The 25,890-nt window shown below is 39.1% G+C and overlaps 2 protein-coding genes across 3 annotated transcripts in view; one reads left to right on the top strand and one right to left on the bottom strand.

Annotated features, from left to right (window-relative positions):
• Positions 1-763: 763 nt before the first annotated feature.
• On the bottom strand, positions 764-14,022 carry DBR1 (debranching RNA lariats 1). The gene is made up of 8 exons (XM_081071789.1): positions 13,675-14,022; positions 12,934-13,058; positions 10,797-10,877; positions 8,240-8,325; positions 6,298-6,522; positions 3,618-3,698; positions 3,210-3,355; positions 764-2,759 (listed from the first exon to the last, which is right to left on the bottom strand). Exons 1-8 carry the CDS (start codon positions 13,869-13,871, stop codon positions 2,066-2,068), a joined length of 1,635 nt encoding a protein of 544 aa, XP_080927915.1. The 5' UTR covers positions 13,872-14,022; the 3' UTR covers positions 764-2,065.
• A 9,612-nt stretch (positions 14,023-23,634) lies between these two features.
• Positions 23,635-25,890, top strand: part of ARMC8 (armadillo repeat containing 8) — an 89,970-nt gene continuing 87,714 nt past the window's right edge. Inside the window, exon 1 of one of the 2 annotated variants that reach the window (XM_081073124.1) lies at positions 23,635-23,956. Coding sequence is in view for 1 of the 2 variants with exons in the window: in XM_081073123.1 (XP_080929249.1) it covers positions 23,912-23,956 (45 nt within the window). In the remaining variant the exon portion in view is untranslated. The remainder of the gene's footprint in view (positions 23,957-25,890) is intronic. The other variant, XM_081073123.1, reaches the window with a different exon arrangement.

The following is a 25,890-nucleotide window of genomic DNA, read 5'->3' as shown; positions in this document are numbered from 1 at the left end:
GTCTAATTGTTTTGTTCTTTCCACCAATACAAGGTTAAAATGTAATGGAGGTAATGGGTAACCTTGTCTTGTTCCTTGACTTGGACAGGAATGCTTATAGTGCTTCCCTGTTCAACAAGATACTAGATTGTACTATTTTTTTAAAAAATCAAAAATGACCCTTGAATTTTGCCCTTTCATCATCCATGGAGATAATCATGTTTGTCCTTAAATCTATTAATACGTGAATTATATGGTTCCTAATGTTAAATTGTCTTTGTATCATGCTATATTATCTGAAAAATGTGCTATAGATTGTTTGCTAATATTTTATTTAAGACTTTTGCATCAATATTGATATGTGAGTGGCTTGTGGTTTTTTTGTGTGCAATCATTCTCAGATTCAGGTATCAGCTATACTTGCTTCATAAAAACTGTAAACTTGCCTTCATTTTCTATATTTTGGAACTGTTTACATAACATTAAAGATTGTCTGGCCTTTAAAAGGTTTGTTAGTGTCTTCCTGAAACCATCGGGGCCAAGTGCTTTTTTATGGGAGTAAGCCTTTCATAACTTTCTGTCTTTTCTGTGGAAACTTTTTTTCACTTTCCATCTCTACTTAAGATGAATTTCAGGAAATTCTATTTTCCGAAGAAATTAAGCATCCATTTATCAAATTTACTATACCAAGTTATACAGAGTAATTTTATGTTCATTTGAATGTCCTGTTTCAGTGGCTATTTCTCTCATTTATTTATTTTTTGGTATTTGTGCTTTCTTTTTTGATTGGGTAAGCTAGAGGGTTGTCTTTTTTTTTAAGAACCACCATTTATTAACTAGTACTTATATCTAATTACTTTCTCTTTTTATCTTTATTAAGAATTTCTGGGGAAAAAACACAAAATGTCAGAATTTGTGGGATTAATTAAATCAGTAATGGGGACATTCATAGCTTTTAAATATTTCATGTAAATAATGAGAATTGAAAGAACTGAATTAAGTATTCAATTCAAAAAAAGAAAGTAAACAAAAAATGGAAGGCAATAAAGATAAAAAACCCCAAGTCCTAGACCTTTTTCAAGTCACATGCTGTCAAGATGGAAGCTGTCACGTCATTCTAGATTCCCTTCTGGATTTGCACTGCTAAGGGATGATGGGATCCTGGAACAGTCTTTGGATTCCATGGCTCCTGATCCAAAATGAAGGGCAACAATCTCCTCAGGTGGCCCAGGCATTTTCACAAGAGACAGGACAGAGGTGTGTTTTTCCACATGGCTCTTTAAAAATACTTTAATACTAGCAATCCATTACGCAGAATGAAAGGCAACATTTGTGCAACTCAGTCCCTAATAATTAATTAGTAATTAGTTAATCAGTAATTAATACTAAGCTGAACTATCCCCAAAATGACCTATACATTGAGACCTATACATAGTAACTATAGTCACATTAAAATTAAGCCTAAAGCTAAAATACAATATGCAAAAGTCAACAGTTAGATTAATCTCAGCAATTCAGTGCAAAATTTTGTTTACCAATTTTAGTATTTAAAGCAATTTATTTCCTGAAATCTCATCTACCATCTTCAATTTCAATTATATTTGACAGACATTAAGAGCTGAGCAGGGAAAATATTTGTAACAAATGAAAAGAAAGCATCCATAATTATATATACAATAATGGCTTAACTTTGTAAAACAAAATGTAAATGTGCCGTATTTTATTCACCAAAATATTTATAGTGGTTGTAACTCATGAAAGGCAAAAATCCCTCTTAGTCATCTTTCTAGTGCCATTAGATAGAAGAGTGCCTGGTACAAAGTAGGTATTCAATACGTTTTTGCTGCAAAAATTAAAGTAATATCTGTCTTCAAAAAAAAGGGTTCTCAATCAAGTAAATACATGAAATTTTAATGTTTGTATCTGAAACATACAAAGGCATAAAGGCAAGGTCAATAATACCTAATTAAAATTCTCTACATAAATTCATTATTACAAAGTTAAATCTTGAGTAAAAAAATCCAACTTAAAAAATATGGTCTTAAAAATCACATATCTACACATATACTAAGACAAGTCAATTGTTTTATGCTGCACCATCATCATCGACTGCAGCATAAATGGCTTGATTCCTCCGCTTAATTTTCTTTCTTTGTTCAGGTTCATGTTCATCACTCAGCCTCTTCAGCGGCACTTCGGTTAAGTCTTTCCCATCTCCCGATTCCACAGCCTCACCAGGGTTCCCCTCTCTGCCAACTGGCGAACCCAGAGTATCATCAGAAGATATAAACATGGAACCTGGCAGGATCCTGACATCAGAGAAGCTTGCAGAAAAGTCAGACGCTTGATCAGAAGAAGGTTCTACAGATGGCGTATTCATGTCACTACGTGCACTTACAAAACTATCTTCATCTTCCTCTTCTTCATCTAACATGATTTCATCTGGATTAACAGAGGACAGGGCAGATGTGTCTGTGTTACATTCACTAGGATCTTCTCCAGAGTCATTGCTCTCCCCTTCCTCCTGCTCTTCATATTCACCACACAAGTGATGCTCTTCCTTGGCCTTCTGAAGACTGACATTAATGTCTGTGATGCCAAGTTTGGCACAAAATTCAGTAGTCTGAGGATTGATCCTATGAACCAACTGCATTTGTGTCTGTGGCTTGCTTGGGTCATAACAAGCGGCCGTCACACTAAAGTTCCATGGAACTTTGAGGTCATGATTCAATTTTTCCAATACTTCATTCATAGCTTCTTCTGTTGCACTATAATCCCACCTATAAAAGTCCAAAACAATAGCCTTTTATATTTTCTCAGCCTCAGCTACTAAATGATGAAATCTAACTAAGGACTTCAGGTTATGGATAAAAAATAAACCATTTCTCAAAATGTCATTCAGTAAAATTATAGTTAATTTAGCAAAGGAGCATTTTGAAATAAAAACAATTCTTAGAAAAAGCTGTCTTTAACTCACACCCTAAAGCAAGTATAAGTTATTTTAACGTGTGAACCAAATCTCTACCATATTATAGCTTTGTGCATACTTAATCACTTATACACTTAATTTGGGTTGATGCTCAACCATCCACTTTCTTTTAAACCTTGAATTGTTCTTACATTCACTTAATAGTAATTCTCTCAATCAAAAGGGGAAAAAAAAGGGTGGTTGGGGGCACAAAAACTACGCATGCCATGGGAGGGCAAGTCCTAAATAAGGTCAGACTTACCTTGTATGCAGGCCATTATTTTCAGGCATATTCCATAGGCGCGCAGTCACATTAATGAGATTGTTAGTAGCCCTGAGAATGGCGAGCCATTCATTATCATACTCTAAGTAATCAGGAGCACTGGAATCATGATCTATTTCTAATACCTATGGGAAGAAATTGGTAGTTTTAAGAAATACATACCTATTTTCATTATTCTAAGGATTTCAATAAAACAATAAAATTGTTTAAAAATTTAATTTAGTAGCCTAAAAATATTAACGTAATGTAAACATTTCCAAAGAATTCTCAGAATACGTAAGTTACAAAAAAGCACAAATTAATACTGTAGGAAAGGAAAATTAATTTATTTTTTTAATCATTGGAAGAGTAAAACTATACTGTAAAGTTATTTCATTTTCTTTTTACCTGAAGAAAGTCTCTGTGTGGTAAGCATTTGTCCAAGGCTAAAAATTTAGTTGCTTTGGCAATCTGTTCTTTATCCGTGGCCTAGACAATATAAACCATGATTTAAGGAAGAATGTTAAAACATCACAGGTAATTCATGCATTGATAGGATGAAAATAATCTTTGTTACACATACCCCTAAGTTGTGGGTCAAAGGAACAACTGTTACTTTTCCAAAGCAAGTTAGTTCGTTCTATACCCACTTGTACAACAATGAGCACTTAAAACTCTAGGCTTCAATTTCCTTACAAAACACAAAACAGAAACTAATGATGACAATGATGTTAAATCAAAGCATCTAACACAAGGATTAAAGATAACAGAAGGGCTTAAAAGTAAATTGGCAGATACAATTTTTTGAAGAAATCATAGAAAAAAACTCATCATACCTTGGCTTAGGCAAAGATTTCTTAGACTCAACATCAAAAGTAGATGTGATATATTCAAAGAATGAAATACTTTGAATATTGAAATACAAGAATACAAGTACATTTGTATTATTTCATTTGAATAATGAAATACAAAGAATGAATGAAAAAATGGATGAAACACTAGTACATGCTACAACATAAATGAAACTCAAAAACAAGCAAAAAATGAAACCAAATGCCAAAGACTATATATTTTATGGTTACATTTACATGAAAAGTTCAGAAAGGGCAGAAGCCCATAGACACAAAGCAGATTAGTGGTTGCCTGGGGCTGAGGGTGAGAACAAAGACTGACAGCAAACAGGCACAAGGATCTTTCGGAGTGATGGACATATTCTAAAATGGGATTATGTGATATTTGTACTAAAAAAATAATCACTGAATTATACACTTAAATGAATTTTATGGAAGTTATATACCAATAAAGCTATTTTTAGACAAGTGAATTGTCAGAAAGAAACATGGTGAGGCGGGAAGGGTCAAAAACATGAAGGTCAGTAAAAAAGTGACTCCCTATAAACAGTGAGGCAAATGGAGGAAAAGACAAGGAAGCAAGCTATGGGACGTCCTGCTGAGGACCAGTAGCAATTCTGTGCTGATGAAGGACTGAAAGAGGTGAAGGCACAGATTACAGGCCGATATTGGCAGCTGGGCAATTCTGAAGAAAGGTGATCTTTGGTTTTGGAGAAAGGGCAGAAAGAGAAGAGTGGCCGAGTCAGAGGAGGTTGAAGCACCAAGAAAAAGGGATCAAATATGTCATTAATGCAGAGATAAAAGTCTCTGAAGTTGACAACAGAAGATGGAGTGGGGGAAAAGTAGCAAATCAGATACTTCAATAAAAATCCAAATAAAAATCCAGGAGCCTTAAGAGACAGAAGAGAATAACACAGATGTCGAAAAGGTGACTGATATAAACAGATGACTTGGATTTTGGTACTGGCCCAAAGGAAAATGAAAGGAGTAAGCTTGTGTCCTTCTCCCAGTGAATCTGAGGATAAGTCTACTGTAGAACGGGCCTACAGGAATGTTTCCAGAGAGAACCTTCCAAACAGTGTTTGAGGAACACTGTTAAAGTGTATTTCTACCACAAAAAAGTGTCCGGTCAAGTAAGTTCGGGAAGCACTGCACACACCACATGCCACTTTTGGATAAAGGCCACACCCATCAGTACATTAAAGACTCAGAAATTCTACAGAAGCTTCTGAGAAAAAACAAACTCTGTTAACCCAGCATTTTCTAAACATTTTCCCTTCGAAATTCTTTACAGGAAAGTCAGAATTCTGTCAGAATTGGAGGTGAAAGAAAGAACCACATATTTCCGTAAGAGCCTAATTATAAGTATATATTTATTCTCTACCTCCCATCAAGCACCATGATCCATGCAGTTAACCCAAGAAAACCTCTGGGAGTCATCCTAGACTCTCTCCTCCCTCTGTTACCAAATCCTGGTGATTCTAGAATCTCTCTAGACCCTGCTTCACTGTGTTACCTCTTCTCCTTAGGTTAGAACCTCATCTGTTGCTTAAAGAGCTTCCTCTGCCTCCTATTTTACATTACTTCAATCCATATGTAATACTGCTGCCAAACTAATCCTTCTAAAACGACAATCTGATTTCATCATGCCCCAACTTTCCCCATTACCTTCTGGTAGAAACCCAAACTCCAGAGCATGGCCCCGAAGGCAGTTAGGATCTCGTTCCATCCAGCTTCCTCTCTCGCCATGTCTCAGCCACTGGAACTATTAGGTTGGTGCAAAAGTAACTGCAGTTTAAAAGGTTAAAAATAATTGCCAAAACCGCAATTACTTTTGCACCAACCTAATATAATAGCTGCGGCTCCCCCAAGGCACCATGTTTCCAGACCCCTAACCTTTGCACACACTGGTCCCTCTTCCTAGATTACCTTTATAATCTGCTTCTTCCTGGCACCAACAATCCCTTTGGAAAAGCTTCTCTACCACTTCATCTCTCTGTCCACATCCCCATCTCACCACAGTCTGGCTCAGATGCCCCCACAGTACCCTCGCACATGTCACAAATTTGTTACACTATTTTACCATTGCTTGTTTGTCTCTTCCCCCCACTGGATACTGAGTTACTCATAAAAGGAAAGTTATCTTTCATTTCTTTCTCTAACTTTAAAACTGTGCACAGCCCATAGATGGTCGATAAGTGTTTGTCAGGTGAAAGAATAAATACTGTGTTGTCTACCTGATGTTGCATCAAGGCTGCAAACTTCACGTGGAGGTGTGCGGAGAACCAGTACGTAGGTTTTAAGTGCTCTAAAAGCTCCGAGGCGGCAGGACTTCCTAAGGTGTTGTTTTCCACTTCTTGTCGGAAAAAAGACTTAGTCTTAAGAAGCTGCTTCTTATTTCCATAATGATATATACTTCTTGGCCAATCATGAGATAAGAATATGTCCATAGGCTGCTTCAGCTTTAACAGAAAAAGAAAACTCTTAAAAACAGATTAACCACAAGCAAATCCGGTCTCCCTTCCCTCCACTACCCAAACATGTACCCATTTAGGTCTCTGAATTTCCGTGTAATTCATCCTGAGGATACTTTCTTATTTATTAAGGAAGTCACAGAAATACTGAGCTATTCATTCATGGAGGTAAAAAGAAACAGCTTTCCTTCAGCCTCACAAGGCACCCTTATTTTCCGGCAGGGCAGGTCAACAAGACACACTTTGATTAGACTGCCAATCAGCTATGGTCTTTAGCAGTGGATTTCTGAAATACATAACCATTGTTCCTTTCCCTATTCGGTAAAGAAACTACTGCTTTAAGATCCAGAGACACCAGATTTCATGAGACCTCTGGTGTAAATGATACCCCACCTTTTTTTTTCTAATGGACTCACATAGCACCCACCAAAAAAACTATTCACTGAGTAAGTTATATTTGAGGTATCTAACGTAGCTGGTGTCTTCATGGGGGGGATAAAACATACACTCCACACTTGACTCATCCCCAGCATCTTCAAGTAATCTGAAATGAAACAAATACTTGGAAAACTAAATTAAAATGACTTAAGTGTCTGAGAAAATACAAAATCTAAGAAACAGAGGACTAACCACTGAATAAGTGGTATGGGTAAGAAGTGCAATGAAAATTCAGAGAAGGGTGATGACCTTAAACTAGAACACTAGCTGGGAAGTGGTATCGAGGTTGGGTCGTCAAAGACTGGTAGGATTTAGACTAGTGAAAGGGAAAAAGCTCTCAGAGTAAGGAATTGTTGTGAATAGGCAATAAAGAAATGCCCACGAGAATCCTGCTCCCAGAGGCTGTATGGTGTCATGGGCAGGGTCTAAGTTTACTCAGGCAGGCTCTACCACTTAACCACTTGGCAAGTCTTGGGCACCTTACTTACCTATCTGAGCCTTGGCCTCTCATTCTTAACATGGCAAAGTTAGAGTAACACCTGCCTCACAGAATTTGAGTGGTGATGATACGCAACGTGTGAAAACTGCTTAGCCTGGCGTCTTTTAATGGGTTCTCAAACAAAAAACCTAGTTTCGTCTACTTTCCAGTTAAGCCAGTGTTTCAACACCACCTTCATGATTTTCCCATTATCTTCTGTCATCTTTACTACTATTTATTTTCTACTTAATACTATTATTTAAAATAAAATATTTTAATATTTTTCTTTTTTTTGTTGTTTATAAATTTTATTGGGGAATATTAGGGAACAGTGTTTCTCCAGGGCCCATCAGCTGCAAGTAGTTTTCCTTCAATCTAGTTGTGGAGGGCACAGCTCAGCTCCAAGTCCAGTTGCCATTTTCAATCTTTAGTTGCAGGGGGCGCAGCCCACCATCCCATGCAGGAATTGAACCAGCAACCTTGTTGTTCAGAGATCGTGCTCTAACCAACTGAGCCATCTGGCCACCCAATATTTTCTTTAAAGTATCACTTTATTCAAATACATATTCATTAGCCTTACTCTAAGTAATAATATCTGAAATCATGGATTAAATGTTTTATTACTTACTAAAATAAATTTATGATCATAAAATAATTTAAATGTTCATCTGTGAACCTCCTAAAACCAACTCGAGATCCTACTCTTCTTGGAAGTAGTATACCAAAATGATCAAAATACATTTTGGTACAGAATTACTTTAAGTCTGCTGTAATGTACTTTTGACATACCTGTTTTAATTTATACACTTCAATGCTTCTCACATGGTATATACTCCTTACTGTAGCTGAATTATAAGGGGGGCACTCAAAATGACCTTAAATTGAAGAAGAGAAATAAGCTGTATTCAATACCTTTAAAGACTGCAAATATAAATACATACAAGTATACAAACTTCCCCAAAACTTTGTCATCAACGCTTTTGGTTCTTAAAAATGTAATAAAAAACACTGCTCTTAACATGCTGCTATTTTCCACTAATAAGTGGTCTCAAACTATACATGTAAACAATCAGGTGCTTGTGATTTTAAAGATAAATTACATTTTAGAGTACATTGTTTATTAGCATAGTTTAAAGTTTAAAAGATATCATCAGAAAGGCATAGAGTAAAAAGTGGTCCTCCTAGAGAGGACCAGTGGATGCCTAGGGCTGGGTGGGAGCAGGAGTTAACCGCAAATAGGCACAAAACTTTTAAAGATGATATAAGTGTTCTGAATCTGGGTGGTGATAAAATCTGGATATATAACAATAAATTTACTAAAATGATTGAATTGTACTTATAATGGTATATAAATTTTACCTTAAATAAAGCTGCCAAAACAAAGGGGCCCTCCTATTCCTGTCCCCCAACTATTAGTAACCCTAACAAGAGGCAGCTAGTGTTAATCAGGTTTTAGTTATTTTAGTCCAGGGATATCATCTATGCATACAATACACCTATTTCTTTATCCTCTGTTTTTACACAAATGGCAGTCTACTTTGTACATGTTCTGTGCCTTGTTTTTTCACTTATTTTGGAGTTCTTTTCATATTACTTACACAGAGCTGCTTTTTTCTTTATTTTGTTTTAATGGCTTTATAGCATTACATTAAAGTTATACCATGATGTAGTTAATTAGTTCCTCACCTTTTGTTATTACAAAACTGAAATAAATTTGCATACATCATTTTGTGCTTGTGGTACCATATATATCTGTACATAAATACCTGAAAATATACTGTGTTTCCCCGAAAATGAGACCTAGCCAGACAAGCAGCTCTAATGCATCTTTTGGAGGTCTTAATTTTTGCTCCGAAAGACGCATTAGAGCTGCTTGTCTGGATAGGTCTCATTTTCGGGGAAACATGATAATAGAACTCCTGGGTTAGAGTACTTTTATAATGATTTACACAGATATTACCAATTTTCCCTCCACAGAGTGGTTCCAATTTGCACATGCCCATGCCAGTAGTTTAGAATTATGAACTATGCAGCAACGAATAGAGTTGTGATTTAACAGCTACATTGAGGATATAATTTTTAGCCGCCCAATTTAATTCAAGAAATTTTGAAATCAATGTGAATCCAAGCTATTCCTTTAATTTTAAAATCAAGGTATAATCCATTCAGATACAGTGATGAATAAGTACCGCGTGGAACACAAGCTGACCCCTGAACAACATGGTTTGAACAGTGTGGGTCTACTTGTACATGATTTTTTTTTCTGTACTGTTTTTGATCCACAGCTGGGAATCCACAGATGTAGAGGGCCAACCACATGCATTGATCTATACCATTTTACATAGGGGACTGGAGCATCCACAGATTTTGGTATCCGTATCATCGGTGGTTGGGGGTCAGGAGAGGGTGTCCTGGAACCAATTCCCCATGGATACCAAGAAACAACTTAAGTTTTGAGGGAGTCAAAAGTTATACACAGATTTTTGACTGCACAAGGATTGCTGACCCAGCCCCTGCATTATTCAAGGATCAACTGTACTTAGACAATGGAAAACTATTCACAAATTAACATGAACAGTTACATGCACCATCCTGGATTTCAAAAACATATTAAACAAAGAAACAAGTTACAGAAAAAGACACGAAAAATGATACATTTATATGAAGTTTAAAACATGCTATATGATAAACTGTTTAAAGCTGTTACACATATGGTAATAATGTAAAATAATCAAGTGAATGATAAAAACTAAATTCAGAATACTGACTGCCTGGTGAGGAAAGGGAGGGATACAAGGAGAGGAATGGGACTAAAGACAGATGATAATGAACTACAATTGTATTTGTACTGTTTTATTAAAAATCAAAACTAAAAATGGCAAAACACTAAGACTTGAAAAAGCTTGATGGTGGATATACACATAATACATCCTATTGTTCTCTATATTTTCATATGTATAAAGTATTTTAAAATATAAATTTAATAATAAATTAGTTCACAGAAGAAATCCAATGAAAAAGTCAAACTACCAAGTTTCCCTGAAAATAAGACCTATCCAGACAATCAGCTCTAATGTGTCTTTTGGAGCAAAAATTAATATAAGACCCGGTCTTATTTTACTATAAGACCTGTATGATATGATATGATATAATATGATATGATATGATATATGATATGATATATGATATGATATACCAGGTCTTATATTAATTTTTGCTCCAAAAGACGCACTAGAGCTGATTGTCTGGCTAGGTCTTATTTTCGGGGAAATACGGTATATGTTATGCCTAAATTATTCTGGGGCATGCAAGTTCTAAAGTTTAAAAATGATTCTCAGAACAATACCTTTTCGATAGTCATGAGATTTGAAGATACCAGATATTCCACCAATCCTTACACCTCGGTATTTTACTACACCTGCTAAACCTGAAAAATTACAGTTAAATAAGATTAGTACAGGCAAAAGCAATCTCTTTACTAACTGAATGAACAGTTTAGACGCCTAGAATTCCATGCAATCCTAAAATTATTTGAAAATTAAGTATCATGATGAAGTTACTCTTTTACATAGCAATATGCCAACAATATATAAGGTAGACTAGGGAGGGGAGGCCTAGAAGCAGATCAGGCAAGAGACTAAGCAGAAAGAAAAAAACAAATGAGATAGGATGTGTTAAGAGGGAAAGAGACATAAATTGGTACCTAATGGAATATGAAGGTTGAGGTGGGGGAACAGGGGAGTGTCTTATGATAGATTATGTTATATATCTGAAAGTCAACAGGTATAAGGTATAAAGAAGCTGGAGTTCTGTATTTCATTTCTGATTGATCACCTTCAGACAATTTCACCTTTTCGTAACATTGCAGTTGTCAAAGGATGATCAATCAGTAATGAAGTACAGAAATTAAATTCCGGAATTATGTTATCATCAGTAGAAACACCTGTAAAGATTTAAGTAAACAGACGAAAGGACTGTATAGTTTAAAGGGACTAAGACTAAACCTGAATCTAACCAGGTCTCTAAATCTAAATGCAGGTTATAGGTAATGAAAAGGATAAAAGGAACATGTTAAACAACACAAGGAATTCCAATACCTAAATCCAGAATACAGGAAATTCTACAAGAAAATTTCCCATTTTCTTCAACTAATAAGTGGCACAAGAAGAGGGGGAAGAGAGAGAAAGAAAGGGGACAGTTATAACCTAAGAGACTTCAGAATCATGACAAATAAAATGTGTGGACCTTGTTTGGATCCTATTTGAACAAATAATTGCAAAACAGACATCTTTGTGATAATCAGGGAAATATAAATATGAACTAGGCATCATACAATAAGCAATTACAGTTACTTTAGTTCGGTATAATAATGGTACTATAGTTGTATTTTTAAAAATCCTTACTACTTTAAAATATGTACTGAAGCTTTTACAGGTGGTGACATAATCTCATGACTGGGATTTGCTTTAAAATACTCCAGTCACCTTCTCCCACAAAAACATTTAGGAGGAGAATAGGTTGAAATAAGGATGGCAGAATAATAGTTGTTGAAGCTGGTTAATAGGTACACATATTCATAACACAGGTATCCCCCGTTTTTCCAAAGCTCTTATTATACCACTTTGCTTTTATGAAAGACCTACATTAACATCTGATTTTGCTAACTGAAATAAATTTGAAGAAGATTTTTGCTTTCAGGAAAAAAGGCAAAAAGCCAAAATAGCGTTCGGCATTTGTTTTGCAGTGAGCCTTGTAGAGGCAGCACACACCCCAGGCAGCGAGAGTGGCCCTGTCAAGCTCCTTCCCCAGGAACTACACTCCACTCAGCATCTCAGCATCAAGCTGCCTTAGCGTTCACCTGTGTCTGAGCATCTGTGCTTTATCTCAATTTATTTTGTGCACACGTTAGCAAGATGTGTCCTGAGGTATCAGAAAAGCCTCTGAGAGCTCTTCAGGCAGTTATAATTAGTGTAAAAATGGGTGTGATTAAATGTATTGATATGATTTGGTAGCTTATTTTCTGGATCCGGGAACACTCAAAAACTTTTCCATGTAAATTAATGGTAATTGTTGTTGTTGTTTTTAACACCATTTCGACTTATGAAAGGTTTCATAGGAATGCTCTACTGTCAGATAGTGGGGGACACCTGTACTATTCTCTATTTTTGTTTGTGTTTAACAATTTCCATTATAAAAAGTTTACTTGTTTTTAATTTAATAAAAAGAGTGGGGAAAAATTCAGGGATTGCAAATAGTGTGTAAGATCTTTTCAGTTCTATTAACTATTACTTAGAACACTAGATGAAGCCTGGATGTATTTTCATGATTACCGACTTAAACTATGTTAATTAAATTTCCATGGCTAACTATTCAAATTAAGAGACATACCCAAAACACGATACATGTCAAAATGCTGCCCATCTAGTATGTAAATCTAGACTTTTCCATCCCATGGAACCAAAAACTTGCCCAGGAGCACATACCTAAGTAATAAATGTTTGGTGCCACCCAGCCACCATAGGGTAACTCTTGCAAGTGATTTGAGGCTTCGTGGTTTCCTCCAATGAAGATTGTGAGCACGGGGGCCTTTTTCTCTCCAGAGTAATACCTAGAACATAAGAGTAAAGTTGTCCGTTGGCATAGCAGAAATTGGGCACAGCGAAAAGCCATTAGGCACGCCTATATCCCTAGTTAGGCATAACCAAAAAGCAGAATAAGGTCCAAGGGGAAAATCCTAAAAAGTTAGAGCTCATCCTAAAAAGTTAGAAAGTTCTTGCTAAAGGAATTGCCCGTCCTTGCCCTTAGGGATAAAGTGCTGCCACCTTGGGTTTCGAGCCGTGAGGCCGAGAACCCGGTCAGTTCCGGGGTAACCTTGGCTTTGAGACCGGGAACCAGCCCGGGGCAGGCGCCCCACGGACCCTCCAGGATCGTTCAGTGAGCTGGTCCCCGAGTCCCATCAAGTCCAAGGCAGATTCACGTGTCAGCTTCCTCCTGCAGGTTTGCGCTCGGACTGCGACCCCTTCCCCAACCGACAGGTGAACACGACAGGTGGACGAACAGGAGGAAAGTGACATTTCCTGACCGCCGGTTCCTAGGCACACCGTGAACAAAGACGGGGACCGGGGAGGCGGCGAGGCAGCGGCAGCGGGGCTCCGCACCCAGGCCGGCTGCTCGAGCCCGTCACCCCCCGCCCGCCGGGGCCCGGGACCCGCGGCGCACCTCACCTGTAGAAGGTCTGCATGTGGCGGTACTTGGGCGGCACCGCCATGCAGCGCAGGTCCGCCTCGTTGCGCACCGCCTGGAAGTCGCCGCAGCACAGCAGCAGGTCTACGGGCCCCGGGCCGCGCCGCTCCGCCAGCGCCAGCGTCTCGTAGATCTTGTCCAGCTCGCCGTGGCAGCAGCCGGCCACCGCCACCCGCATCCTGCCGGCCGGAGGTGGGGAGCGCGGCCCGCAACCCCCGACGGCGGAGCACGTCCGGGCCGAAGAGCAAAGACCCGGCGGCTCGCTCGGCTCCCGCCAACATGAACAGAGATGCCGCCTCGTTGACACTCCCGCAACATCACTCACTTCCGGTTCCCAAATCTCGCGAGAGCGGGATCGGGACGGCTCGGTGAACCCTGAGATTCCGGAGAGCCTTCGAATGGCCCCCGGCTTTGCCTGCCTTCGCGGATAATAAAAATCACAACCAGAAGAAAAGAAAAGAGAAGGGAAAGGAAGGAGAAGGGAAGGGAAGGGGAAGGGGAAGGGGAAGGGGAAGGGGAAGGGGAAGGGGAAGGGGAAGGGGAAGGGGAAGGGGAAGGGGAAGGGGAAGGGGAAGGGGAAGGGAAGAAGAAAAAATAGTTTAGTGTGATACAATTCAATGAAGCTAAACAAGTGAACGGATGCGATTGGCTAATTCTCTAAGACCAGCCTCTCATAGCAAAGGTAATTGCCTGAAAGTGAATTAGAAGTTAAACACAATTTTTTTTTTAAGAAACCCAACAAAAAAACTAATTTAAAAACAAAATTTAAAAACTGAGGATTTTTAAAATTATCGCCACGAAGAGTTTCTAAAATTATCAGTTTTTTGTGTGTTTTTTTTTCTTTAACAGGGCCAGGTACTCTTCATTTTCCTAGCAAATAGTTGTTTGCATAACTAGACTGCAAGCTCAACGAAAGCAGATGAATGTCTCCAAAAGGCCCAGGAGGGAGAAGTACCACGATGACAATTGAAGAAGAGTGGCCAAGACAGAACCAAGCAAACAAATAAAACACCTCTGGCAAATCGAATCAAGATAATACAGAGAATAGTTTAACTCTGTTCATCTTTTTAAAAACTAGATAAACAATATTCTAGAAACGACACCAAAATTAATTCAAAATGAAGCAAAAGATACAGGCAAAACAACGGCAATAAAAAGACACTGAAAAAGTTGTCAAGACATAAATCCATTAAAAGACATTATACCCAGAATGATGTATGGGCAATTTATTTCAAATTTACAAGGAAGATATAATTTACACTCTAAAACAATGATAAAAAGGATAGGATAGTAAATATATAATATAGTCATTTATTATCATTATAAACTATTATGTTCTATACATAATTGTATGTGCTATACTTTTATATGATTGGCAGTGCAGTAGATTTCTTTACACCAGCATCACCACAAACACGTGAGTGGTGCATTGCTCTAGATGTTATGACAGCTACAATGTCACTAGGCAATAGGAATTTTTCAGCTCCATTATACTCTTATGGGACCACAGTCGTATATGAGATTAGTCATTAGCCAAAATGTCATTATGTGGTGCCCGACTGTAGTCAATGAAGGAAATAGAAGGTTATGAATAGGGGTGAAGAAGTGCATTGTGGTTCAACTCCTACTCTTCCCAACCCACACCCCATTTCCAGAGACAATACCAGTGAATCAACAAACTTGAGAATTCTCACTGACTTTCTCAAATCCAGAGAGAATCAAACCAAATAGAAAGCCTTCCTTCCCCCCTTCCTGAATGAGAAACAGGAAGGCTGTTGGAAAAAAAATGGATAGAATGAACAATGAAGATAACTCTTTTTTATAAAAGTGGAGGGCTACTCACTAGAAAGGCAGGTGCTCTCAAACTGTATGTGGTTCCATGGGGAAAACAATTCTCAGATCTGATGTGAAAGAAACTCAGAGCAAAGACAGTATCCAGACAGAGGCACCTAATAATATCCAAGATGAAGAAAGAAAGGACGTGTCAACTATGGAAATACGTTAAAAAAAAAGCATAATCTGAGGTGAGGCTGAGCAGAAGTATTATTTAAAACTTCTTAGGTACAACCGGACAGTGGTTTGTAAACACCATTCTCCTCTAAAAGAAATCAAGTCTGCTTATTGATGTTATTGATTCCAGGGCAGAGAAAGGACAAAACGAGACTGGATCATCTTGCAACAGGAAAGCAAGGCTGTGTCCCCGAAGAACATGGGATGTCAAAAGGATACTGATTCAAGGTTTTTCCACTGGCCAAATCTGAAACAATTTCAGCAGCAAAATGCATAATCATAATAACAGATTATAGTTGTTGAATAAAGTTGGAATCAATTATTCCATACTGATGTACATAAATAAATAATATGGAAAAGAGAAAGCTCTTATTACACAAGAATGCTGGGGGGGAGGATGCTAAAAAAATAATACTTTTCTTCGCCCCTTCCAGTTCTTCTAGTTGGGCTAATTATCAAATTAATGGAGACAGATTAACAAAAGAAAATCAAATTTTAATATGTGCACAAGGGGAATTCACATAAGCATGAAAATTCCAAAGATAGTGAGGTAAAATTGGGTAACATGTCATTTTGGACAAAGGAGAAAGGGGGTGCAGGGGTATGAGATTTCAAAAGAAATAAGCAATTTACTGGTAGTTGATGAAGAGCAGAACATACATGGCAGGTAAACTCACAAAGGGTGATCTAGTTACTAGGCCCCTGCCTAGATTCCTCCCATCCATCATACTCAATTCAAATTAGGCTAAGGCGAACATCCTAAAATTTCCTTCCTGAAGCAAGCCTTCCCCTCTTAATCTCTTAGGCAGGAAAGAAGGAAGGGCAAAGGTTCTTTCTGAGCCTTGTTTCTTAATAATCAGTTTAGAGTCAATATCCCAAAAAGCAGCTTTAGTGTAGCAAAACTTTGGTTTCCTTCAATTGATTGATACACATAGAAAGAAAGTTGGAGTTAGAACTCATCATTTGACCACCATATAATCATCATCTTCACCATTGTAATTGTTCAAGCAATAATCTTGCAGGAATGCTAAAACTACTGGGTAAAACTTCAGAAGAGTAATAGGATACTTACATAGTCTCAATGTATCTATTATTTGAGACTACTTATATAGTCTCAAAGTATCTTTCCAAAAGATATTGGACATGTCTGTTGCCTGGGAGGTTTGCAAGAGGATTTTATACATGGGGCTGGGGGGGGAGGGTAGGATTTACGTTAGCTATAGACAAAGGGGATGGGAGAAGGTGAGGAAGAGGTGTCTGCTCCTGTGAATTAACTGTGGACATCAGATTGGAAAATTCATGTGTAAATAAGAAGTGCAGGCTCCTGGGGTGACAGGACTTGTCAGAGCCAGTCCATCGCTAGTAACAGGCTAACTGTTCTTTTTCTCTCACTCTCCGGCCACTATATTTTAATTTAGAGCATCGGAGAATGGTTTTCTTGTCAGAAATTATAGGTAAAAGAAAGGATTCTTTGCTCTGCTGGCTCTGACAATGGTGATGGCAGCTGCACACTGCCATCTCCTTCTGTGGTGGTGAACTTTCTGCTATTCCTGATCTCAAGTAAAATATTCCCTCCTTGTTTGCATCTTTAGTCCTTCCAGCAATTTTGTAATCTTTTTGATTAAAATACCTAGAATGGGTTCTGGTTTACTGTACGTTGTAATAGTCAAGGTGTTGTTAAAGTAAAAGGCAATAAACAGATGCTTTCAACCATAAAACAAAACGAAACAAAACAAAAACCTCCAGGAAGACAATACTCATGGGTCCTTCTTGAAAAAAGTGACTTGACAGTGAAATTCAGCCAAATAAGAGTTGGATAAAAATAAAGGACACAGAAAGGAAGAACTATGTTTAAAAGATGGATGATTAAAAATGAAGCAGAGGGGCAGCCGGATGGCTCAGTTGGTTAGAGCACGAGCTCTCAACAACAAGGTTGACGGTTCAATTCCCACATGGGATGGTGGGCTGCGCCCCCTGCAACTGAAGATTGAAAACGGCGACTGGACTCGGAGCTGAGCTGTGCCCTCCACAACTAGATTAAATGACAGTGACTTGACTTGGAGTTGATGGGCCCTGGAAAACCACATTGTTCACCAACATTCCCCAATAAAAAAATACATAAAAAAATAAAATAAATAAAGCAGAATAAGGGGATAAGAAATGCATAGTGCCTGGCACATAGTAGGTACCCAGTATATCAAGTACTTAATGAATGAATATAGGGTAGTTATGGAAGACCATGCTTTTAAGGTGACATAATTGAGCAGAAACCTTTATGATTAAGGGAGTGAGAAATGGAAATTTGGGGCAATACATTTTTAAGTCAGGTTAGAAAATGTTACAAACTTCAGGAAAAACACCCATCCTTACTATCTGCATTGGATAATAGAACTACGTAGGTGATTATGGCAACTACCACCACCGGATGGCAGCACACTCAGTAAAACCATTGAAGGAGAGATCACGTCTGTGGTGGTGAAACTAAACTGAATAGTGGCAAATATCACAGAGGCCTAAGAATTCTGTGTGGTGTCTCTAGCCTCTGAATCTGAAACTTGTTAAGACATTTCACTGGACTTTCTGATTTCATCAGAAAACACACACACACACACAATATCTCTCCTTTATAGGTTTTAAGACTTCCAGATTCCATCCCTGTATTATAAATGGTGAAAAGATCAGATTTACTTTGCCTACCTTGTTATCTTTGCTTCTCCATTTTGAAACACATCAGCTTAACGTGGTCACCATTGCTTTGGGGTGGGAAGGGGTGTCTTTTCATTACCCGGGCAATCCAGATTATTTAGCCATGTGAAGACCTGCTGATTTTATAGTGTCTCTTTTCCTATAAATAATTGGAGCTCTTGTCTTTGCACTAATTTTGTAGGATATGCCAGTGTTTCGTTAAAACACAAAATTCAACTGAGTAAATTTGAAGAGCAGCATGCCATCCAGCACCTGTAAGATTGCTCCAAGGGGTACAGAAGGAAGGTTTTTATTGGAAGTAGGGTAGGGCAAGACAGCTATCGACAAAAGAAAAGAAAGAATTATTTTTGCCAGACGTCTTCTTTTGGGGGGAGAAGACAACAAAAAGCAAGAGTTTTTATCATGCGTATTGCCTCTTCTTTCTTTGGGGGAATGCAGAGGGCCCAAAGATTACCTTACTGGTATTTGACCAGAAAATTCCAGATGATTTGATTAAGATTACATTTCTGGGAGAGGATAAAACTGCAATTAGATCGGGTATTAACTCTAGGTTTGGTGTCATGGGCTTTTATCACCAGTGATGCCATTTTGGACCTTTGATTTTTCTCTATAAGAGTTCCCACATCTAAGTACAGAGAAGTGGTGTCTTAATTGTTCAATTCGACTAATGTTTATGGACAAGCCAGAGTCTGTGTAGAGTAGCACACGGGGTTTGCCTGGTCTGCTCCTGTTTATACTTCAGGTCAGAGCTTGGGTGCTGCCTCCACCAGAAGGACTTCCTATGACTTCACTCCTGCTGAGGTTTCCCTTCGCTTCATACCCTTTAACTTATCATACCACATTTAATGATTTGTTCACTTGTCTCTCTTTACCTTTTGCCTGGGAGCTTTGTGAGAATAGGGAAGGTATCTATCTTGCTCATGATTGTATTACCACTTCTGAGCACAGTGGCTGGCACATAGTAAGTACCCAGTATATATATTTTTTCTCCAATGAATAAATTTCCAGGATCCTTAGTCCTCTCTTTTTTAAATTCTCAAAATGTGTTCCTTTTTCATTATTAAAGAAAAAATAATTGCTTAATCCACAGCAACTCAATATTGTTTACACTTAAATTCTTCACCTTGTAATTCCTCAGAACAAGGGCATTACCTTCCTAACAATAGTATAATTATCACAATGAAGACATTCACAATGATACCTCATCTACAGATTTTGTTCAGATTTTGCCATTCATGTCCTTTGCAGCAAAAAGAAAAATTTTTTCCCTTGTCCAGGATTCAGTCCTAGATCACAAGTTGCATTTAGTACTCATACCACTTTAGTCTCCTTTAATCTAGAGGAATTCCTCAGTTTTTGTCTGTCTCAGCAATGCTGAAGGGTGTGTACTTTTGTAGACTGTCTCTCCGTTGGGGTTTGCTGATATTTCTTCATGATTATACTCGTGCATTTGTGGCAGGAATCCCACAGAAGTGATGTTGTGTCCTTCTCAGTCATATTATGGTGTCTATTTATCCCATTACTCGTGATATTCATTATAATCATCTGAATAAAGCGGTATCTATCAAGTTTCTCTACTATCATTAGTAACTTGTGAGGAGATACTTTGAGGCTGTACACATATCCTGTTTCTCATCATATTTTCTCTTTTTTTTGGATATCTGATTTTTTAAAATTTATTGGGGTGACATTTGTTAGTAAAATTACATAATTTCAGGTGTACAATTCTGTATGACATCATCTATAAATCCCACTGTGTGTTCACCACCCAGAGTCAGGTCTCCTTCCATCACCATATATTTGACCCCCTTCTTATCATATTTTCACCAATTCATTTTAGCATCCATCGATGATCCTTGCCTGATATGACTATAACTCATATGGTTGTCAAGTAATGGCTTCCAAATTCCATCATTGTATCTATCTATGGAATTTGGAATTCTACCTTAACATAGTCAGTTATTTTTTAAAAAGCATTTTCCTTTTTTACTGTAGTTTCTCAAAAATAAAAAAGGCTTTTCAACAGCTTACTACTTCTGCTTTATGCATGTACATATTTTACATCCTCCAAGCACCTGATGAATTATGGATGCATTGTTTCCCGTTGCAAAGCCCTTGTAGACTTTCCTAACTGGCTGGTTACTCAGGTGAGTGCTTAGTAGTCCCCTGGGGGAAAGTCCTGTAGGATTCCAGAGGACTGTAAGAGCTCTGGAAAGGACTTGAAACAGAGAAGCCTGGACTCAAATGGTTTTAGCCTCTTACCCCCTGAGCAACCTTAAGCTAATTATTGGACCACTCAGGGTCTCACTTTTATTCCCGTCTGCTTGAAGGCAGAAACCACATCTTGACTCCACTTTGAATCCCTCATACAATGTGTGCACAGGTAAACCCACAGTTCGCGTCTGTTGAACTGAACTATATCGCTTCTGTAGATATCTTAGTCCATTTTCTTTTTTATTTATTTGAAGAAGCTCCTTTGTCTTCAAATCTTTTTAAAGGTTCTACTAAATTCCTTTGAGGCCATTCAGGTTTTGGTTTACATCTACCTTTCTACACTTTTAAGTTTTGCTCCTTTTGCATAGGTATGTTTCTACTTTCAAAAATGTGGTGCTGTTTCTTTATCCTGCAGTTCCACTTAGAGTTTTATAAATACTTTTCAGATTTCTTTCTGGCTACTTAATGTTCTGCATTTCTACTTTTTTTAAAAAAAATTAAACTCACACTTTGTTTTCATTATTTTTTCAAAAATTAATATTGCTTTCAGATAAGAGTCAAGGGAGGATGGGGAGAAATTTTATTCTTCTTTGCAGGGGAATCAGTGTGGATATTTCCCGTTCCACCCCACAGGGCAAAAGTTAACTGTTTTGTTGTTTTTGGTATGTGGAGGCTGAATCAAAATTTCTTATTCCCCCTCAATTTCTATTCATTACTTAGGTTTGAAGAGTGTACCTAAGGTTATGTAGCAGCACATTTTGATTCCTGATTCTCAAGGTTAGGAATTTGCTAATCAATGTTTCCTTCTTGTAAAATAGTCACATCCGTCTTCTGGAAATAAAACAGGAAAGCCTGGGTAGCAGAGATGTTGGATGCCTTGAGTCACATTTCCTAGCCCCTCCTCACTCTGATTTCACCCACAGCTGTAATGATGGTTCTTTTGTAAGCTCAGATTCATGCTGCCTGTATCCCACCCCAAAAGCAAGCATACAGATTCTGCTTTTCTACATCAGGTTAAGGAAGTCCTCTCTATTCTGTGCACAAGTACAATCCAGGAGGGTAGGGAGTTAACAGCCGTGGTAAAACCCTTAACCTGTACAGGATAAGAGTAGTGAATAAATGCTCCAACCTCAAGAGGGATATCCAGGGGAGCATTCTGTATGTTTCTCAGAGGTCCTCAAGGAATAAGCAGTGACTTCAACAATGGACCTTGATATTGATTTTTTTTTCTTTCTTTTCTCATTCTTCTTTACCCATCAGTTCCGTTCCCACTTCTCAAACTATCAGCACCAAAATCATTGTCCCAGGATCTGCCTTTGGGGGTGCCTAAACTAAGCCAAACTTCATTCTACAAACATTTACTACGTGACTATTCTATGCTAGGTAGTGAGATAAAAGATCTAGAAGGTGAAATTCCTAGTTCCTGCCCCAAAGTGTATAATTGGGAAACAAACAAATGGTTACCAAAAAAATTACAATATATTGTTGGAGATGCTATGTTCAAGTGGCAAGAATAGAGAGATGCATGAAGACATGGGGGAGGAGTCACCTAAACTATACCTCGGAGGTATACATTGCTTGAGCTAATGGATGAAGTGGATCAAATACAGCTAGAAGAACTCCATATCATACAAATGTCAACTGAAAACTCAATTGATACCTCTGTGTGTTATGCTCTGCTCTGTTGTGGTATGCAGTACATGACATAATTTTAGGTGATAAATGGATGGACATTTTAACTTTTTTGTGGTTATTATGTTAATGTGTACTAGAATAAAAACAAGCAACACAATAAACTTGACTTTACAGAGTACTATGGTTTAGGATGAGGCTTATTTAAAGAGGTGAAATTGGCTTTAAAGAAAAACACTGAGTGAGTAATAATACCTGCATGCAGATTGGCAAAGATTGTGTGGATGGTATGCAGATTAATGAAGTTTGGGCAACAGTGCTGTAGAAGAAGGAAAATCTAAAAAAAAAATTCCTGCTTTCCATAATCTCAACAGTTTGTTAGGGACACACAGACCCATAAGCAAGGATAATTAATGTTATGATAAATTTAGAAACCATGTACAGGGGAAGATAGGAAAGTAGTAAGGAGTAAAGTGAAGGAGAGGCTAGAGGCTACAAGATCAGTTGGAAGGCTATTGCTCTAGTCCAGGGGAGAGATAATAACTGCCTGAATTACAGAGTGGCTATAGAAATGGAAGGAAGACAAATAATGCAACAGGCTCATTGCAACCATCCTGTGAAAACCTTACTGGTTGCAAGCAGCACGGAGGTGAAACCTGTCCAGCCAAGTCCAGAGCAGTTTTGTACACACACACACACACATACACACACACACACACAGAGTGGAGAGCTGGATTAATCAATCAAAAATACTATTATTAGAAGCATGTTTTTATTTGGCTTCAGTTATCGGAGCGTTTTCGTGTGAATTACTCCAACATTTGCCCTATTTTTTTTCTACTCGACTCAGAGGCTAGAGATACGCTAACATAATAACGCTTTCTACGTGTAAGAGCTTTATATTCTCCATCCTCAAAACAGAAAACTGCCTTACAGAAGGTTAAGTAACTTGCTGGAGGTAATGCAGCTAATAAATGAAGGAGAAAGGATTAAGCCCGGCGTTCCGCCTTTAGAGTATCTATTCTTAACACACCACCAGAATCAACAGATCGGGCAGACAATGCTAAAGCAGGTCAAACGTCAGTGTTGGATCGTGAAACACTCTTATTGGGGGCAGACGACCATGCACTGAGATCACGGTTTCTCCATCTGAAAAATAGACATATGACGCTAGGAGTTTGGTGCAAAGAAAGAGATAATGAATGTGAAAGTGAATTTCAAATTATGCCCGTGGCACCACAGGCCAGTTTTGCGGAATATGAATACGCGCACTCGTAACTGCTACGAATCAGTCTGCGAGGCTGGTAGCGCCAGAGCGAGGCCCCGCCCCTGAGGCTCCGCCCACCGCGAGCGGCAGGTGGGGCCGGCAGATCTTCCTTGCGCATGCGGAAACTGCTGCCCGCGCCCACCTCTAACCCAGGCTGAGAGTAGCTGCTGTTTCCGAGAGGACGATTCGTAAGGAGGCTTCTGGCGCGGTTTCCATTTGCTTTCCCTTCTGCGGGCCCTGGCCGCACTTCAGCGGTGTGTAGACCGGGCTCCGTTCTCATCTACCTGCCCGACTTTCTGCAGAGGTGTCTGTCATTGGCCCAAGAGTTCGCTGTCGAAAGTGCCGGCCCCCGCGCCGGCGCCGGCGGTAGCCGGGTGGGAAGGCTCAAGATGGCGTGCCTGTTGGAGACCCCAATCCGCATGAGCGTCCTCTCGGTGAGTGACCCGCCGCAGCCGCCCACCCGGGAGCTCGGGCCCGGCTCGCAGCAGTCACCCAAAACGCAGCGTGTCTCCCGGGCCCCACCCCTTAGGGTCGCCTCCGGCTCAGCTTTGGGCCGGGCTGAGAGAGGGTGGGCGGGAGTGATAGACGGAACCCCGGCCGAGCCCGAGACGTCTGCAACTCCCGGAGCTCCCACCCGTGCCGGTTCTCAGGACGGCGTCCAGCGGGTGGGGTGCATGGGCGCACGGGCAGCTGGCTTTGCCAGGCGCTTCCCTGAGCCTTTCTCTTAGTGGTGCCGCTTCTCTGGGGCGCAGGGCTCTGTCCTGTAGGGCGCCGGGCTTGCCGCTGGCCTGAGAACTGGCGCCCACTCTGCCCCCCGACGCTTTGGCAAGAAGAGGTGCAGGCCCCCCAGCTCCGAGATGCCAGGCCAGGTCTGTGTGGCTTCTGTCGCGTCTCAGCACCGGGCACGGGCTAAAGCAGCGAGCTTCCTGGCAACGGGCATTTCATATCAGTTGCAACGTCTCCTAGCGTATGTAGTTGTTTAAGTCCCTTTACTTTGGAGGTCGCAGCTCTGCATCTAAAGGAGCCCTCGCCTAGCATTTCTTTTTTTTTTTCTTTATGGGGCGTCAGACGTTGAAAAAAACAGATCAAAGTTTCCTATTATTGAAAGAAGAGAACGTACGGACGTGCCAGGAAGTAATACCTAGTTTTTGTTTTGTTTTTTGTTTCCCTAGCGTGAAAAATAAAAACAAAACAGGACTTTCACTATGTTACTCTTGAGAACCAGTACCGGAGGTGAAAGTTACTGGGCGATAACTTGGAAGGGTTTTGGAACAAATTACATCCATCCAACTCGGAATGATCCGTTTACCAACGGTCCATTTGCTATTGCTGGCAACCCGCAGGCAAACACTGGTTGATCATCTTTTAGACTTCTGGAAGAGTCAGTCTGACGTTGAGCGGGTAGTTGGATTACAGACGACTAGTCAGATTCGTAGGGTCTGTGACTCCAACTGGTTTCTTTTCTCTTCCCTAACTTCTCCCACAAACACACTCAGATATCTGGAAGCACCTAGGATATTTGCTTATCAGTCAGAGTTAGAGCATTTTGGTAAACTGCAACCTTGATAATTTAATCGGGGAGGGGAGCTGTCAATAAATTTGTCTCCTAATCCACTTTAGCAGTCCTTTTTCTTATTTTTAAACTGCAGCTAGGGAAATATTGTTCACCTAAGTAAGTATTGAATCAGATTAGCCGATTACTCCACCTCTGACTACAATAGCCAGGAATGTTTTGTGGGAGAGCAGGCCAACGACTTTCCCCTCATTTTTTAAGAAAGTACGTGTCTTGACTGTTCTCAGTTCCCTTTTACTTCCTTTGTCTTTTATTTCACCTGAAGCATCTTTAATTTTTTGTATATCGTTAACTTGTATAGTGCATACAATTGAAAATTTTGAATTGTTTCATGCCTTCATTAAATAATATTTCCTGTTTAATTTTATTAAAAAATTTCTTGAAGAGTATTCCCTACTTCTAGTGGGGATTTTCTTTAGCCCTAATCTCATTGGGGGCTTTATTATTATTATTATTATTTTTTTAAGTTTTTACAGTCCAAAAGTCTTGTCTGTCCATTCTTCAGTCCTAGAGCCTTAGGAAATCAGAGCTTTGGATAAATGATTTAAAACTCACTGATTATACTAATTTAAAGTGAATCCTGTTCATTTCAAAGTACTGCCCAGGGCGTCACTTTTTGAAACTCAACGTGCAAGTGGAACAGGAAATATTAATCAGATTATCTTTAAAATAATTGATTCCTTTAATAGGCTACTTATTGTGCACCAGTTATGTACAACACCTTGTAACATATACTTTAGGGAATGCAAGGATGAGATCAGATATGCCCCTCAGGGAGCTCACAGTCTGAATGAC

This window comes from Rhinolophus hipposideros, assembly GCF_964194185.1.
Source record: "Rhinolophus hipposideros genome assembly, chromosome: 14".
Taxonomy (NCBI): domain Eukaryota; kingdom Metazoa; phylum Chordata; class Mammalia; order Chiroptera; family Rhinolophidae; genus Rhinolophus; species Rhinolophus hipposideros.
This window is presented reverse-complemented; position numbering and strand designations above follow the sequence as displayed.